Below are 19563 nucleotides of genomic sequence, written 5' to 3'. Positions count from 1 at the left end.
CCTCCAATAAGTGAGAACATGTGGTATTTCTCTTTCTGTGCCTGACTTGTTTCACTTAATATAATTCTCTCAAGGTCCATCCATGTTGTTGCAAATGGCAGTATTTCATTCGTTTTTATAGCTGAGTAGTATTCCATTGTGTAGATGTACCACATTTTCCGTATCCACTCATCTGATGATGGGCATTTGGGCTGGTTCCAACTCTTGGCTATTGTAAAGAGTGCTGCGATGAACATTGGGGAACAGGTATACCTTCGACTTGATGATTTCCATTCCTCTGGGTATATTCCCAACAGTGGGATGGCTGGGTCGTATGGTAGATCTATTTGCAATTGTTTAAGGAACCTCCATACCCTTTTCCATAGAGGCTGCACCATTTTGCAGTCCCACCAACAATGTATGAGAGTTCCTTTTTCTCCGCAGCCTCGCCAGCATTTATCGTTCATAGTCTTTTGGATTTTAGCCATCCTAACTGGGGTTAGGTGGTATCTCAATGTGGTTTTGATTTGCATTTCCCGGATGCTGAGTGATGTTGAGCATTTTTTCATATGTCTGTTGGCCATTTGGATATCTTCCTTAGAGAAATGCCTACTTAGCTCTTTTGCCCATTTTTTAATTGGGTTGCTTGTTTTCTTCTTGTAAAGTTGTTTGAGTTCCTTATATATTCTGGATATTAATCCTTTGTCAGATGTATATTTTGCAAATATTTTCTCCCACTCTGTTGGTTGTCTTTTAACTCTTTTAATTGTTTCTTTTGCTGTGCAGAAGCTTTTTAGTTTGATATAATCCCATTTGTTTATTTTTCCTTTGGTTGCCCGTGCTTTTGGGGTCGTATTCATGAAGTCTGTGCCCAGTCCTATTTCCTGAAGTGTTTCCCCTATGTTTTCTTTAAGAAGTTTTATTGTCTCAGGGTGTATATTTAAATCCTTAATCCATTTTGAGTTGATTTTAGTATACGGTGAGAGGTATGGATCTAGTTTCATTCTCCTGCATATCGATATCCAGTTATCCCAGCACCACTTGCTGAAGAGGCAGTCCCTTCCCCAGTGAATAGGCTTGGTGCCTTTGTCAAAGATCAGATGGCAGTAAGTGTGTGGGTTCATTTCTGGATTCCCTATTCTATTCCATTGGTCAGTGTGTCTGTTTTTATGCCAGTACCATACTGTTTTGGTTATTATAGCTTTGTAGTATAGCTTAAAGTCAGGTAGTGTTATGCCTCCAGCTTTATTTTTTTTTGCTGAGCATTGCTTTGGCTATTCTTGGTCTTTTATTGTTCCATATAAATGTCTGAATAGTTTTTTCCATTTCTGAGAAAAATGTCTTTGGAATTTTGATGGGGATTGCATTGAATTTGTATATCACTTTGGGTAGTATGGACATTTTCACTATGTTGATTCTTCCAATCCAAGAGCATGGAATATCTTTCCATCTTCTTGTATCCTCTCTAATTTCTCTCAGCAGTGGTTTGTAGTTCTCATTATAGAGATTTTTCACCTCCTTGGTTAACTCAATTCCTAAGTATTTTATTTTTTTGGTGGCTATTGTAAATGGGCAGGCTTTCTTGATTTCTCCTTCTGCATGTTCACTATTGGAGAAAAGAAATGCTACTGATTTTTGTGTGTTGATTTTGTATCCTGCTACTGTGCTGAAATCATTTATCAATTCCAACAGTTTTTTTGTAGAGGTTTTAGGCTGTTCGATATATAGGATCATGTCATCTGCAAACAGGGACAGTTTGACTTCATCTTTTCCAATCTGGATGCCCTTTATTTCCTTCTCTTCTCTGATTGCTCTGGCTAGTACTTCCAACACTATGTTGAATAGGAGTGGTGAGAGTGGGCATCCTTGTCTAGTGCCTGTTCTTAAAGGAAAAGCTTTCAGCTTTTCCCCATTCAGGATGATATTGGCAGTGGGTTTGTCATATATGGCTTTAATTATGTTGAGATACTTTCCCTCTATACCTAACTTATAGAGGGTCTTTGTCATGAATGAGTGCTGAACTTTATCAAATGCTTTTTCAGCATCTATAGAGATGATCATATGGTCCTTGTGTTTGAGTTTATTAATATGGTGTATCACATTTATTGATTTGCGTATGTTGAACCAACCTTGCATCCCTGGGATGAATCCCACTTGATCGTGATGAATAATTTTTCGTATGTGTGGCTGTATTCTGTTTGCTAGTATTTTAGTGAGGATTTTTGCATCTATATTCATCAAGGATATCGGCCTGTAGTTTTCTTTTTTGGTTATATCTTTACCTGGTTTTGGTATCAGGATGATGTTTGCTTCATAGAATGAGTTTGGGAGATTTGCGTCTGTTTCAATCTTTTGGAATAGTTTGTAAAGAATCGGTGTCAATTCCTCTTTGAATGTTTGGTAAAATTCTGCTGTGAATCCATCTGGTCCTGGGCTTTTCTTTGTTGGGAGCCTTCTGATAACAGCTTCAATCTCCTTTATTGTTATTGGTCTGTTCAAATTTTCTACGTCTTCACGGTTCAGTTTTGGGAGCTTGTGTGTGTCCAGAAATTTATCCATTTCCTCCAGATTTTCAAATTTGTTGGCGTATAGTTGTTTATAGTAGTCTCGAATGATTCCTTGTATTTTAGATGAATCAGTTGTAATATCGCCTTTTTCATTTCTAATTTTTGTTATTTGAGTCTTCTCTCTTCTTTTTTTTGTTAGCCATGCTAATGGTTTGTCAATTTTATTTATCTTTTCAAAAAACCAACTTTTTGATTCATTGATCTTTTGAATTGTTTTTTGGTTTTCAATTTCATTCAGTTCTGCTCTGATCTTAATGATTTCTTTCCGTCTGCTAACTTTAGGATTGGATTGTTCTTGTTTTTCTAGTTCTTTAAGGTGAAGTGTTAGGTTGTTCACTTGCCATCTTTCTATTATTCTGAAGTGAGCGTTTAATGTAATAAATTTTCCCCTCAATACTGCTTTTGCAGTATCCCACAGGTTTTGGTATGATGTATCATTGTTTTCATTAGTTTCAATAAACTTTTTGATTTCCTGCTTAATTTCTTCTTGGACCCATATGTCATTAAGTAGAATGCTGTTTAATTTCCATGTGTTTGTATAGTTTCCAGAGTTTTGTTTGTTATTAATTTCTAGTTTTAATCCATTGTGGTCTGAGAAGATACATGGGATAATTCCAATTTTTTTGAATTTATTGAGACTTGATTTGTGACCTAATATGTGATCTATCCTGGAGAATGATCCATGTGCTGATGAGAAGAATGAATATTCTGAGGTTGTTGGGTGGAATGTTCTGTAGATATCTGCCAATTCCAATTGGTCTAGAGTCTTGTTTAGATCTTGTGTTTCTCTACTGATTCTTTGCCTAGATGATCTGTCTAATATTGACAGTGGAGTGTTCAGGTCCCCTGCTATTATGGTATTAGTGTCTATTTCCTTCTTTAGGTCTAATAGAGTTTGTTTTATAAATCTGGCTGCTCCAACATTGGGTGCGTACATATTTATGATTGTTATGTCTTCTTGATGGATCAGTCCTTTTATCATTAAGTAGTGTCCCTCATTGTCTCTTTTTATGGTTTTTAGTTTAAAGTCTATTTTGTCAGATATAAGAATAGCCACTCCAGCTCGTTTTTCTTTTCTGTTTGCATGGTAAATCTTTTTCCATCCTTTCACTCTTAGTCTGTGTGAATCTTTATGGGTGAGGTGGGTCTCTTGTAGGCAGCATATAGTTGGGTCCTGCTTTTTGATCCAGTCAGCCAGTCTGTGTCTTTTAATTGGGGAATTTAAGCCTTTAACATTAAGAGTTGTTATTGAAAGGTGTTGATTTATTCCTAGCATTTTATTGGTTGTTTGGTTGTCTTAGGTGTCTTTTGTTCCTTGCTTTCTGATTTACTGTTTGGTTTCTTTGTTTGTTGGTTCCTTAGGTTGTAGATAGTGTTTTTGTTAGCTTGTTTTCTCTTCATGAATGCCATTTTTATTGTACTAGCGGGTTTAGATTTTTCTTGGGTTTTTATGGCAGTGGTAGTTATTTTTCAGGAACCAAACCCAGTACTCCCTTGAGGATTTCTTGTAAGGGTGGTCTTGTGGTAGTGAACTCCCGCAGTTTTTGTTTGTCTGAGAAATATACTATTTGCCCCTCATTTCGGAAGGATAGCCTTGCAGGGTAGAGTATTCTTGGCTGGCAATCTTTGTCTTTTAGTATTTTGAAAATATCATCCCATTCCTTTCTAGCTTTGTGATGAAAAGTCTGATGTTAACCTGATTGGGGCTCCCTTATAGGTGATTTGACGCTTCTCTCTTGCAGCTTTTAAGATTCTCTCTTTGTCTCTGAGTTTTGCCAATTTGACTATGACATGTCTTGGAGAAGGCCTTTTTGGGTTGAATACGTTTGGAGATCGTTGAGCTTCCTGGATCTGAAGATCTGTGATTTTTCCTATACCTGGGAAGTTTTCTGCCACTATTTTGTTGAATATGTTTTCAATGCAATCTCCATTTTCCTCCCCTTCTGGAATACCCATGACTCGGATATTTGAGCGCTTGAGGTTGTCTGATATCTCTCTCAGATTTTCTTCCATGTCCTTGATTCTTTTTTCTTTCTTTTTGCCTGCTTGTGTTATTTCAAACAGCCCATCTTCAAGTTCAGAGGTTCTCTCTTCAACTTCGACAAGCCTGCTGGTTAAACTCTCCGTTGTGTTTTTTATTTCGCTGAATAACTTCTTCAGTTCAGCAAGTTCTGCTACATTTTTTTTCAGGACATTGATTTCCTTGTATATTTCCTCTTTCAGATCCTGTATACTTTTCCTCATTTCATCATGATGTCTAGCTGAGTTTTCTTGTATCTCATTCAGTTTCCTTAGAATTATCACTCGAAATTCCTTGTCAGTTATTTCAAGGGCTTCTTGTTCTATAGGATCTAGAGTATGAGATTTATTAACTTTTGGTGGTGTACTTTCTTGATTTTTTGTATTTCTGGTGTCTCTTTTTTGGTGTTTATTCATTGTGGCAGGGGGTTTCACAGTCCACCGGTTTGAGACTAATGACTAACTAGGATGTTGCTGTGGTTGCCAATTTGGTATGGCTCCCGCCGTGACTGCTCAGTTGGCCTCTAGTGTCTTGTGTGTGTGGTTGCCTCGGGTCTTGGGCTTCTCCGGGGATCCACCTTTCTGGTCAGCTTGTACTCTGCTGGGCTGGTGTATCACGTACCACAGGGTGTGTGATCTCTGTTGAGCTTTCACTTTCTGTACAGGACTTCTCCCTGTTCCGTGTGCTCTGGCCCAGGCTGTTAGATCGTGCAGTGGCGACCCCACCAGGTGTGTGGTTTCTGTCGAGTCTCCGCCTCCCTGGCCGCACGTCTCCCCACTCTGTGCGCACTGTGCTGGGCTGGGGCATGTCTTCTGCACCCCTCGTCTATCAGCTGGGCCTTCAAGACCCTGCTCGGCACCGCCTCGCCCAGGAAGTCTACCAGGTTTCTGCTAGGCACAGACGACCGGTCTCTCTGGGTGCCTTTGTAGCACTGTGTAGATCTTTCTCGGGTCTTGTTCACCTTTGTATCCCCCCCTGTATAAACCGAGACTAGTGCCCGCCTGCAGCCTGCTCTCCGGCAGGTTCAAGCGGACCTGGGAACTCTCCTGCCACACTATTCCCAACCAGAAATTCGTTAGGCTTTTTTCCAAACTGGTGGTCGCAGAGATGGTATCTGCCTCCCAGTAACAGGAAGTTTACCGGGACCGGAGTCCAGGGTGTGGTGGAGTGACAGTCGGCCCGCCCGTACTTCCTAGCCCTCCCAACACTGGTCGGGACGCCTCACACCCCCAGCCCCGCCAGAGAACCGCGGAGGGAGTGGGAGAGGAGGCCGGCCCGCAGGGTCCGGAAAGCCCCGCGCCAGGCCAAGCAAATGGGCTCAGTGATGGCCGAGCAGGGCGGAGCTGCCCGCACCTGGGAAAATGGAGGCAGCACCCGGGGCAGTGAGTGGCCTGGTGGTGCAGGCGGGAGCCGCGTGGGCATCCACCCCCCGAACAGAGCTTTGCCAGGGATCACTCACAGTGCTGTGCCAGGTCGGGCGTTCGCTCTGTCTCTGGTTTGTTGCCTTCCTTGTTCTCGGCGCTGCCGCCTCGGGCTGTTCAGTCGTGGCGCCGCTCGGGCGCTCCCAGGAATCTTCTTTAATGCCGGCCTGAAACCTCGAATCCTGAATAGGGCAGCTGGCCGCCTTCAGTGCGGCCCCAGCCTCCGGGATCCTGGCTGCATCCACAGCAGCCCTGGCGCCGTGTTCCCTGTTTCAAGACTCGCTTTTGCAGCTAAGAATCAGTTCTTTTCCTGCTCCACACTTCAAAGCTGTTGCCTGTAAATGAGGCAGCCTCTCCTGCCGGGGGCAAAGTGGCGTTGAGCCCCCACGATCGGCCAGCAGCAGCAGTCCTCCCTTAAGAGATGGCCAGAGGAAGGTCCACAAGTTTCCCGGCTGCCTGAGGCCCAGTGGCCACCTTTTCCACCTCAGCTACTCCGCGCCAGCCGCTGCAGCCGCCGCCATCTTGAAACTCCCTTTCATGCCCCTTTACCTACCCCCTTCCCTCCCCCTCTACATTGTATCTGTATACTTGGCTTAAATAGTTCAAGGAATTTTTGTGGTTATTCTGTCTTCTTGTGCTGGAGCTTTTTTTTGTCTTTTTTTTTTTTTTTTTTTTGTGACCGGCACTCAGCCAGTGAGCCCACCGGCCATTCCTGTGTAGGATCCGAACCTGAGGCAGAGCATCGCTGCGCTCCCAGTGCCGCACTCTCCTGTGTGTGCCACGGGCTCGGCCTGTGCTGGAGCTTTTTAATGGAAAAAACTTTCCTTTCTAGGGTTCATGATTAATTTTTAAAAAAGGAAAGAAGTAGGCAGGACAGAGGGTAATTGACAAATGTCCAGTTCCTAAAATATTAAGTGCATGTTCCATGTATCCAGTAAAGACAGAAGTTTGAGAAACCTTCATTTTTTTGTCAGAATTGCACTTGATTGTAACCAGAATGGCAGATCTTCTTTCTTCAAAATTTGGACAGAGGACCAAAATTTATTTTCCATTAAAAATCCCACAGAGCACCTTCACTTCAAACTTACTGTTGTTCCCTGGAGTTGTTTCTTCAGATGATCATGGGGTCCTTACAGTACTGCAAACAGGGCAGACGCGGATGAGTCATCATGTGATTCTCCCACTGTCAGTAGGAGTTAGGATAAACACACAGAAAAAGGAATGGTGTTTAGAACAGCAACACTTACTCAACACTGAGAACAAATTGCTTTTAAAGCATTACCTCTTATGCTCTCAAAATCCCTACAAAATGCTCTTTATCCCCATTTTACAGATGAGGAAACCAAGACTATAATGATTTGTTCAAATCATGTAACTAATAACTGGTGGAATTAATATCTGAACCCAGTTTGGATGAATCCAGAGCCTGGCCTTTTAACGTCTATATTAATTTTGCTTTAAGTAGCCACATATACAAAAGCCAAGAATAGTCATTCACTCATTTATTGGCAAATATTTACAGCACTGCTGTCAGGAGAAATTTCATATTTTAAGCATAGTCTTTAAGAGGAAGTATAACGTAAAATGAATAACATGTTCCAAGACAAACTTGAGCAGATATGTGGGTGATCAATCAGGTTCAACCCCTTGCCATGGACTACTAGGCCCCACATGATGTGGCCCTTACCTGACACAGTGCTGTAAATATTTACCAATAAATGAGTGAACGCTGTCTTCCTATTAAGTGTGGCTCTATAATAGCATCATCGTTGAAGGAAAACATATATTTGGGATAGTTTGCTTTAATAATTCTCCAAATTAGACACTAAACTGATATAATATATTTTGAAAATTAATCATTTAATCACATTTAAAGTTTTGTATTTTAAAGATTAGCTAGCTTTATCATACTTATGTAATTCTTTGCTGACTCCTAGGAATAATATTTTGGTTTTGAAACTATTAGGACAAAAGGCATAGGAGAGCTATAATTAATATTCTTGAGTAGAGAAGTGTAATTCCATAGTTGAAATTCAATAATAGTACCTAATATTTATAGATAGAAGGCAAGCAGTAATATAGCTGGCTATGTGCCAAATGCTTGAAAATAATTTCAGTTGACAGTCAATCTCAGCATCTTTACATTCATAAATTACATGGGTATTGAAGTTGGATATTTTAGGTTAGATAGAAAAATCAGATTGCTTTTCAGTTTGTCACAGTTATAATGGTGACTGAATATTACTCAGGTATGACTCAGACCTGTATGTAATAGAAAAAAAAAACAAAAACAAAAAAACCTATTTCCTCACCTAAAGGCAGTGGTCCAACACTTGGGTGAATATCTTCGGAAGCAGAAATAAATTCTGAGATTGAAACTTTAGCCCAACCGCAGCAATTTATCTTCTTGAAAGCTGAGGTTTTTCAAACCTGTTTGGCTGGAATAGGAAGCAGATCCTGTAGAAAGATATACAACTATAAGAGAAAAACAGTGACAGTAAACAAATCCGAGCTAATCTTACTCTATTGTGTGTGTTTCTTTTAACATTTGGTAGATATTTTGCTTGATGATGCTGGTGATGCAACTGGACATAAAGATGGCCGCAGCGTGAAAATTGTAGTCTCCATAAGCAAGGGCTACGGTCGAGCAAAGGTATTTCTTTAATCTTAGCTTCTTATTACTAAAGGATAAGAATTCCCATGAGTCAAATGTATTTTATATTTGAATATTTGTTCTGGTAAATGTCCTTTCAGAGGTGTTTGTCTTGCCATTAGCTTAATATGTTACACAAGCATGAAAATTGGGGACCATAAAGAAATGACATCATCCTACAGGTAGAAACGTCTTACCTGTGCACACATTCATTCATTGAAAACGCTATTGATCATCAGCCCTCCTTATTTCTAAAACTTAAAAAAAACATAGTTGCTTTCTTTGACATAAAGGTCTTTCTTGTCTTATTCTCTTGATGTCACTTGTTGGTTATAGGTAATATTGATAATGTGTAGTAACATGTCACTAGAGCTGCTAAATATGATCTTTGTACAAAGAGAAGACTATAAGCTAAATGAATATTCTAGACACTGGAAAGGCATATTTTACTGAACTCAGTATGACAAATTCCATTGATGCTACTTGTCTGTATTATTTTTAAGCAAGGTCCTAGCTGATTAGGCAAGTATTTCAATTTTTCGGAATCAAATATTGCCTTCAAATTACCATTCTGAATATTGTCATTCAGAATATTGCCATTCTGATTCTAGCTTTTCCTTTAAAAAGATTTTTAAGTTGAATTTTTAGCTGAGTGGCCAAGAATATATACGTGTAAGTGTCTAATTTTTTAATACCAAACAAAAAAATCCTTTAGAACTTTAAAATAATTGAAGTACTTAAGTTTGGAAAGTGAGAGAGCACTTGTGACTTTTTACATTGAGCAAATGTTCCAAGGATTTCAATGCCATAAACTTTCTGCTTGAGCTGCAGATTTGTGCCTACTTATCCCAAGTGGGTCCTTATGTGAGAGACTGTAATACTCTCAGTGAAACCTAAACTACCTCGAATTTAAAGTCAACTGTCTATAAAGCATTGTATAAGTGTCCATTTTGTCTGGATTATAAACCCACTAGAAAACAAATTTTTCTTTTTAGAGTAATTCTAAAAGACAATGTCTTTGAATGTTTTTTTCCTAAAAAGAACTGCCAAGGAAGTAGTTGTCTAATTCTGCTTGGGCTACCATAACAAAATTCATAAACCAGTTGGCTTAAACACAGAAATTTGTTTTCTCACAATTTGGAGGCTAGCAAGTCCAAGATCAAGGTGCTGGCCAATTTGTTTACTAGTGAGGGCTCTTCCTTTGGGAAGCTGATGGTGGACTTTTTGCTCTGTCCTCACAGGGCCTTAACTCAGTGTCTGTGTGTAGGGAGAGAGAAAGAGGCCGCTCTTAGGCCACTAATCCCATCATGAAGCTTCAACTCTCTTATCTAATCTAACCCTAATTGCCTCGCAAAAGCCCCATCTCCAAATATCATCACATCAAGGGTTAGGGCTTCAACATGAAATTTGGGGGGGAACACAAACATTCAGTCCATAACAGTAGTGAAGAAAAAAGTCACAATTATTTAGCTGTGAATTTGTCAGCTTTTTCTGAAAAGGGTATTGGCTTCTAACTCAGAAGGTTATATCTCAATAATGGTGATAATCAATTACTCTTATAAGGTTAAATATGACAGATGAAGCAATTGAAGCTATGAGCCAGTTAAGTTATTTACCTAAGGTCACATTTCTTAATTAGGTGGTAAGTGTTGTGTGTTGTAGAATCCATCCTCTAACACTTGGCTGTTTATTCAACCAGCTCTCAAGGGCAAGACACTTGGGTGACTAGAACCGTATTGTAATATATCGACTATCTAATTATATCTACTGGTATTATGATCATTATTTCATGTGACCATTTCCAGTCATCATAAAAGAGGCTCCAGTTAGACTACAAATCCTGAATTGCTTACCTTTTTGTACACATGTGGAAATTCCTCAAAATCTCATCCTACAGAAAAGATAGATTTGGAAACATTACTTATATTATAAAAGAATTCTTTGCTTGATAAAATGAGTCCTGCAGGTTTCTCTAGCAAGTTCTTTAAATAGTGAGTTTTTAGATAAATTTGAAATGGGACCTGTTTTGTGAATATGAAAATGCCATACTACCCATGGATAAATTATTTCTTAAAGCTAGATTGGATTTTAGATTAAAATTAATAAATGAAAAAAACTGAGTTTTGGACTTATCAAAGATAATATCAAAAAATAGTAAGAAAAAGTTTTAAAATTCATGATAGTCCTTTTCAGTCTCTCTAACCATTTCCCTTACTATTAAGCTGCTCCTCTTCAGTAATGTGTCCACTCCATTAAAATGCAATTCCCTTCTACTGAATAGGTCATGAGTCAGTTTTCCATGACATACCACTTCATCTAATCTCTTTCTTTCTTGTTGTTGTTATTGTGTTACTTCGATGATTTGGTTGGTTGGTTAGCTTGTCGGCATATGTTTTACTTTATATAACCCACCATGAGTGTCTGTTACTGTAGAACACATACACTTAATAAATACTTTAGTTTTAGTCACCAACTCATTAATAAATTTTAATAGAAAATGTAGTAATAAAACAAGATTTACAGTTGAATTTTCATCTTATTTTATTTTGTTCTTATTTAGGATCAGAAGTCTCAGGCATATTTGATAGGATCTATTGGTGTTAGTGGAAAAACCAAGTGGGATGTCTTAGATGGTGTAATTAGACGTCTCTTTAAGGTAAATTGTGTGAGATATCCTGATATTAATTTTCAAATGTGTTTCTTTTTAGATGCTTTCCTTAATTTTAATAGCATAGGCACATCTGCTTTTTCTCTCCTCCATTTCAAAGAAAAAAAGAAAATCTTTTTTTTTTCTTGTGTTGTTTGATATTAACAGTTCTTGTATACCATCTCAAATTCTCGACAACTAGCTTTATATCCTCGTAAGTTTTGTGTTTGTTATAGATGAGTTGAACTTCTCTTTGGACTTTACTTTCTTGTGTGTACCACTTCAGGAATATGTGTTCCGAATTGATACATCTACTAGCCTTGGTCTGAGCTCTGACTGCATTGCTAGCTACTGCATAGGAGACTTAATTAGATCCCATAACCTAGAAGTGCCTGAACTGCTGCCTTGTGGATACCTTGTTGGAGATAATAACGTTATCACTGTGAACCTGAAAGGTAAAAATGAAAGAAAAGCACAATTGTAATTTTTTACTAACATCACCTCCCCTTTTTTTGCATTTTCCTTTCAAATTTTCATTTTGGAAAATTGTGTGAACCACTTTGATAATTTTGGTATTAAATGAGCCATGTTGATTTTTAAAACACTAAAAAATACTACTAAAAACACTAAAATCCAAGGAAATTAAATTAATTGAGTTCTGGGCTGTAAAACTTGAGATACAATTCTTTTTGTTTGTTTGTTTTTTTAATAAAAAAAAGATCAGTAGGGGGATCATAACCCCCGACTTAGTGTTGTCAGCTCCACGCTCTCCCAAGTGAGCCACGGGCCGGCCCTTGAAATACAATTTTGAAGATTCACTAAGACTTATAAAAAGGAATGTGATTTAGAAAATTTCAAATTTCTACATGTTCCTTCTCATCTTTCATTACTAAAGGATTCAAATAATTTGTTGTATATTCCTAAGTAATATATTCATTGCTATAAATTTGAGTTTAAAATATTTATGCCCAGTAAAAATCCACTGGGAATAAAGAATGGAAGTTAAGAATCAGGGATGAGGAATGATTTTCTTTGTTTTGAATGATTATAGGCTAATGTAATATCTGAAGTATTATTTGTCTCCATAATCCTTGTTTGTGTATGTTCAAGAATCAGAATCCATCTATGTCAGCTGTGTGTTAATAGAGGAATTTGTCAATATTTGATTTTATGATTAAGGTAATTGAATTAATGAAAGATGATACTGTTGCTCCCCTCCTTAATTCCTTGACAAACATCACAGTTTGGATTCTTCAAAAGTGTAAGTGGTTGTGTAGCTGGGATGTGTAATGAGAGATGGAAGGGGCCTAAAGAGAAGAAAACAGTAAGAAAAAAGAACACACACATGCTTATATATGCATATATATATAATCTTCATATTTATTCTTAACAAACCTAACCATCTTTAAAAAGAAGAAAGATTTTATGATAGCATTTATAATGTTTCCATTTCTCTCTGGAAACGAAAGTGGAAAACATGAAGACAGTGGAGGGAAGCATGAACTAAAGGAATCCGATTGCCTTTATTTGGACATTCACTGCCTAATTACTGATATGTTTTCTGTCTTAAAATGGCAGTACATTCTTCTGGGATAGAAATATCTAGGAAATTATTTTGCAAAGATTGTATTCCCCTGAATAACAAAGCTCTGTTGTTGGTTGATACCATATTTTAATTTCAAGTTTTGTAGAACAATGAGACATGCTGTTCCCTTTGTTTCTTCCTTCAGGGGTAGAAGAAAACAGTTTGGACAGTTTTGTTTTTGATACACTGATTCCTAAACCAATTACCCAAAGGTACTTTAACTTGTTGATGGAGCATCACAGAATTATACTCTCAGGACCAAGTGGTACTGGAAAGACCTACTTAGCGAATAAACTTGCTGAATATGTAATAACCAAAGCTGGGAGGAAAAAAACAGAGGACGCAATTGCCACTTTTAATGTGGACCACAAGTCAAGTAAGGTAAGTCACAGAATCCTAAGGGAACAGCTGTTATTTATCCATAAATGTCTTAAGCAATCAAGCTTGAAGGTTGTGTGAGACTTGCATATTGTACATAGAAATAATATTCATCTCTTTCACTGAAACTATAATCTGATGGATGACCAAACTCTGTTTCATGAGTTTGAACAAGACTGCTATTTTCAATAACATTCAGTTATCAGGTACTCCACAAGGCATAAATGAAATGACAGAGCCCCTATTGTCTGATTTCTCTTAGACAATTATTTAGGAAGTATTAGACTAGAAAGAGGTCTGTGCACAGTGCTACAGAGGCAGGAGGGAAGAACTACTCTTCATTGAAGAATCAGAGCTTTATAAAGAGGCAATACTTGGTCTGGATCTTAATAGATAAGTAGGAATTCATTGGGGGGTTGCAGCAATGGGGATTTAGAGATAATTAGAATGTTCCAGGCAGAAATTCTAGGAGTAGCAATTTGCTTACACCAGATTTCTATAGGATTTCTGTTTAGGAACCTTAGGAAACTGAACAATGTCCAACTTCCCTGCCAACTAAGGTCTCATGTGCCATAGTAATTGGCCTGAACACTCTCAGCTATTAAATAGGTATGAATGGCTATAAAGCATAGCCATATATTCTTTCATATATTCTGAGTAACATAAAGCATCCTAAAAAAAAAAGAAATAGATGATGGCTAACATATTCCTCATACTAAAGTAGTTTTACCCGTAATTATTTATTAAAGTATGAATCAATGCATCCTGAGGTTCTTTTGGGAAATGGAAAACCTTATAAGCAGTACCTTGAGAGAATGATACTGGGTCAGGTCATATTATTTTTTTTAAAGATAACCTGGTTAGATGATCTAAACCGACCCAGACTTGCAGAAACCTCAGATATGCAAATTCCAGAAATAAACCTGAATACCCAAAGTAACCCCAAACCATTGGATCTTGAAATAAACCAGACATATACTTAGTGAACATAAGTTTTTAATGGGGTAGCTCATTAAGTCCTTAACACTGACCAGCTGTGGGATTGAGGGTTAATTACTGAATTTTCTTGTGCCTTCATTTTCTCATCTGTAAAATGGGGAAAATAGTAGGGTTGTAGAAAGTACTAAATGAGTGTGTGTGTGTGTGTGTGTGTGTGTGTGTGTGTGTGAGAGAGAGAGAGAGAGAGAGAGAGAGAAGCACAAGTAACAAGCAGAATATAAGGGTTCCCTGTAGTGATTAATTATAATAGCCCTTGGCTACCATCTTACACAAATACACCTTTGTTTAAAATTGTCTTAATGTGTTTTTCAAGGAGAACAAAGATGCTCATAAAGCACAATGGGATCTCTAAGAGTTAAATAAGTTCCACACATGAACTCTGAGAACTTGGCACTATTCAAATTATTGTTGAACCATGCATCATCATTTCAACTAAAGAGAGACATAGAACCTGAGGTGGAATACTTGATCTCTAAGCAGAAGTAGGGAGAGCCGATTGTTTGTTTGCTTCAGCATATATGTTTAATGCCTCCTGTGAATTCTGTCTCCTCATATGTTTATATGAAAGCCTTTTAACACATTTTTTTTTTCTTTTCAGCCAAAAGAGATGAAAAGATTGAGGTCTCTCAATCATCCTCAGTCTTCTCTTTGTTTTTTCCTCAATGTTATATGAGAGAACTCTTCACAAGTTACCTCTTTCATGGGGAAAAAAAAAGTGGTTAGAAAATAAGAGTAAGATAGACTTATTAAAGGAGATCACAAAGCATTTTGATAAAGCTGGGAATCAACTAAAATCAAGTTTTGAATTAAATAGATTGACTTTGAGCTTTGTTAGGATGTAACTTGACACACTAAAATAAAGTAGGTAATTTCCATTAATTATAAAATATACCTCCCCTAAAACATATATATATATATACACACATATATGTATGTATGACTTTAGGAAAAGAAGGTTTAGAGGTTGGAGATGTTCTTTATCAATAATGTTATGTGAATGTCTTTTTAAATTTTTGGGGTTAGATATTTTCAGCACTCTTATTTTCTGCTTTTGCAGAAAAAAATGATTTGTGGCACTATTAGGTCAGTTAAGTTTTTGTTACTGCAAAATAATGGGAAAAGAAAGCATTGCCAAGAGTGTTTGAACAGAACTAATGATGCTAGAAAGCAGTAATAGGAAAAAACCCATGAAAAATCATGTGCATTCATCACCAAGAAAGCACAAAATTCAACTAAAAAATGTTTATTATTTGTTTGTGGTTGTAAGATATGAATGAGCTGTCAGTAACACTGGATGCAGAGTTATTGTTGGAGAATTTGGCCAATTCTTGCCAAATTGACAGAGAATTCCACTGTGATTTTGGAAGGTGAGAGTGGAAGTGAATGAGGATGATATAAAAGAAGAGGGATGACAAGTTGAAATGGTGTTAGGGATAGCTACTAACAGTATAGATTTACAAAAGTAAAACATCAATGAGGCATGAAATAATAAATCCTTTTCCTGAAGAAATGGAGCTGTGTAATTGCTGACATGTTTTATGCTATGCCACAGATAGCGCTGAAAAGGCAAATCCAAAAAGCACTTACTGATTCCAAAAACAAAATCAAACAATAATCCATCAAATGAAAAAAAAAATCATTGCATGTTTTGGGTACCTCTGCATTTTACATTCTGTTCCTCTTCCCACACTTCAAGCCCTCCCTCAAGCTGCCAGCTGGAATATTTTGATTGAGAGCAGTACACATAAACAATTACACTTTGTGACATTCAATATAGTGGGCCCAGAAGGCTAAAGAAGGACTTAGTAAAGAATATGTGGCTAGCTAAAGCCACTTAGAATGTTAGGTGGGAAAAGATCAGAAAACTGGACTTGGTAGATTTGTTTTTAGTGTGTCTGGCATCAAAGTTAAAGTTTTTATATAACTGCGGTGTTCTGTCTGTGTTTTCAAAGTATGGGATTCATCTGATTGTCAATGTCCATCTGGTAGATACATGCCTGTTTTCTTCTACCTGACTAGATCCGAACATAAAACATTAATGCTAATGCATCAATACCTCATTCTAAGGACTTTATCTCCATTAAGTTAGAGTGGGGATCATGAAGGAGTCTAAATGGGTCTGTAAAAAAACTAGATTCTATGAAAAATTTTTCTGTGTATGCCTACTTCTACTTCTACATCTCACTGGTCTATAGCTTTTATTAGATTCCCAAGGGATCTACCACCATCTCAAAATGAAGGAGAATCACATTAGAATCTAATGGCCCTGCTTGTCCAAAAATCACCCAATGACCTCCTAATCACCAAATTCAATGCCTTTGTGAGCACATGCATGCCTGCGCTCTCGCTCTCTCTCTCTCTCTCTCTCTCTCTCTCTCTTGTATGACGTGTTGCTACAGTTGATCTCTCCTTTCTTGAAATTCTTCTGACTTTCATGATTATCATTATCTCCTTGTTTCCTTCCTGCCCCTTGGTAAGTTCCTTCTCAGTCTCTTCCACTGACTTCTCTTCCTTCACCTACCAGTAATTAAAAATATTTCCCAATGTTCTGTTCTCTCACTTCTGTTCCCCTCTGGATGACTCCTATGGCTTCAACTTGTGCAGCTGACTCCTGAACACTACTAGCCATGCCCACTCTCCCAAATATGTAAGCTCTCTATTAGCTTACAAATATGTGTTTATTCACCTACTAAATATACGTGTTTAGAAATGAGAATCTCAGCACTGAAGAAATATATCGTAAGTCAACTATCAAACCTTTTCCATTCATCTCCACTGTAACTACCCTCCCGCCCAAATTATCACCCTCTATCAGTTGGACTTCTACAATTGTTTTCTAACCACTTGATTCACAATCTCCCTTAAATTTTCCTTTTCTCTTTTCCTGGATTTATCCATTAACCTCATAGAAAATAGAGTATCTTTTCATAATTATATTTTGATCACATTAAAATCTTTCAATGTTTTCCCATTGCTTTTTGCACTGCATCAAAAATATCACACTGTTCCATGTTCGGTCCCATAGTATCTCTCGGCTTCAACAATTTTGGTGTTCTCTTGACTCGTCTCTCTTCTTCCTTTTCCAATACTACACTGTTAAATCACAATTCTATTCTACTTAGACCCCTAGAACATTCCATGTTTCTTTATCACCAACGGGAAAAGTCCAGTGATTTTGCCAATCATTTAAGATTGCAAACTTTTCTTTCTAATTTATCTATCATCACTTACTTTCACAGAACATTTACTAATAGTTTTTTTTTTCTATATGGATATCACATTTTCATGTTTCTGCCTTTATTATTCTCCCTCTATTTGGAAAGCTATTCTCCTATTTTTAATCATCAAAATATTACCGAGCCTTAGGGCTGGCCCCGTGGCTCACTCGGGAGAGCGCAACGCTGGTAGCGCCAAGGCCGCAGGTTCGGATCCTATATCACTGGCTGAGTGGACCACACCGTGCTGAGGGTTGCGATCCCCTTACCGGTCAAAAAAAAAAAGAAAAATTACTGAGTCTTAAAAGTTAATACCAAATACTACTCCCACCAGAATATCTTTTCCAGAAATTCTGTAACCAGAAGCTACAGGTTATCCTTACATGGTGTAAACAAAACCTTTGATCTATACTTCTTTGAAGTAAAGTATTATTTTCGATTGTGAATTATAGTTATATCTGTACATGCCTAACCTTCTATTCTAAGATGGTAATAAGCTTCTTGAATGCTTTTCCATTTCTAATTAATGATTATATCTTTCACATTTCTGTTTCCTTGGATAAATAAATTTCTCTCCCCTCCTGAAAACAAATAAGCAAACAAACACTGATGGTTTATATAGTAAATTGTGTATATAGTCAGCCCCAGCTTCTCTGCATGAATTCAAAGTCTTTTTTGTTTCCTTTTTCATTGCCACCACTGCTACCATGCACATGTTCTCCTACAACAACAGAACACATTATTTCCTGAAACACATTGTATATTCACACTTTCCAACTTTCGCTTTTTATTCCCTCCTTTTCGCCCACTGTACCCTGTTGTTCTCTGAACCTTATGGCTGGGTTAGGTGCCTCTCTTAAGTCTCAGTGTAGGTTTTTGTCCATTTCACTTACCACACTGTACTGTGATTCACTTGTTGACCTCCTTCTCTGCTTATCAACTCTAAGTTCCTAGAATATAGAAATTATGTTTTATCTCTGAATCCTTGGTGACAAAGCACTTGGCACATAGCAGGTGCTTGATAAAGGCATGTTGAAAGAATGAATAATGGCATACTTCTCCATTGGAATTCTACTCATTGTTAAAGATTCATCTCAAATGCTATTTCTCTTTGAAGCCCATTAGGATATACAGTTGGAATTAATCCCTCTCCCTCGTATAGGCCACATCCCTCCTTTAACCTCTATAATGGAATGTTTCAGACTGCATTTTGTAAGTTCATTCTTTATGTGTGTGCTTCCCACCCTCCCCAAGCTTCGGCATTACCTCCTCTAGAAAACTGTCCTTGACATCCACCTCCTAGGTGAAATCTCTTCCCTTGACCTCTCATAGCCCATAATAAACTTACAACATTGTATACTATTGAAAGGATTTATCATGTTTAAATTTCAGGCCCTAATGGTACAACTCTCCATTAGAGCCTAGAGGGGAAGAGAGTCTGATTACCTTTTTGATACCCATGTCCAGAAAAATACTTGGTGCAGTTCACAATAAATGTTAAACTTATTTGAACTCCACAATAGCAGGAATAAAGCTTTGTTATTTGTGTACACCCCAGGGCTTTGTCTAAGACTATGGACATAATAAATAGAGAGTGAATATTTTATAAGTGAATTAATGACAATACAACTAGATTAGTGATAGAAATTTCATTTCTCTTTTAAGAGAAATGAAATTTTCCAGACTATTTACCAGTTTTAAACATATTTTTCTGTATTCTCTGATTTAGGTAACATATGTACTATGTGACTGGCTTAATATAAAACATAATTTTGTAGTTCTTTAATAAATTTTATATTTGAACTTAAATTAATATTCCTAAATGCCTCAAAACATTTAGTTATTGTTTTATCACCTTCTTCTTTTATTTCTACTTTTACTTCTAAAACTGGTATTACAGACATAGAGAGGTTAAGTGAGTGGTTTGCATTTTTACCTGGCCCCCAGAAATTGGGATCATGGAATTGTTTTTTAATCCTGAGCAAGATTTACAAATTGAAAATGTCATTGTAAATGTGCAAATATTATGGAAATGTTCTTACTGATTAGGATAATTCTAAGAAACCTAATTATGTTCCTGGCCTACCCATCTGTGAGAG

At 37.5% G+C, this 19563-nt stretch overlaps 1 protein-coding gene across 2 annotated transcripts in view; it reads left to right on the top strand.

Annotated features, from left to right (window-relative positions):
- The window catches only part of NAV3 (neuron navigator 3), a 371530-nt gene that overhangs the window by 339185 nt on the left and 12782 nt on the right, over positions 1 to 19563 (top strand). For both annotated transcript variants that reach the window (XM_063074984.1, XM_063074983.1), the window contains 4 exons: positions 8543 to 8640; positions 11201 to 11296; positions 11574 to 11742; positions 13018 to 13253. In XM_063074984.1, the coding sequence (XP_062931054.1) occupies positions 8543 to 8640; positions 11201 to 11296; positions 11574 to 11742; positions 13018 to 13253 (599 nt within the window). The remainder of the gene's footprint in view (positions 1 to 8542; positions 8641 to 11200; positions 11297 to 11573; positions 11743 to 13017; positions 13254 to 19563) is intronic.

The sequence above is a fragment of the Cynocephalus volans genome, chromosome 12 (assembly GCF_027409185.1).
Source record: "Cynocephalus volans isolate mCynVol1 chromosome 12, mCynVol1.pri, whole genome shotgun sequence".
Classification (NCBI taxonomy): Eukaryota; Metazoa; Chordata; class Mammalia; order Dermoptera; family Cynocephalidae; genus Cynocephalus; species Cynocephalus volans.
Note: the sequence above shows the minus strand (reverse complement) of the source record. Positions and strands in the feature narration are given on the sequence as shown.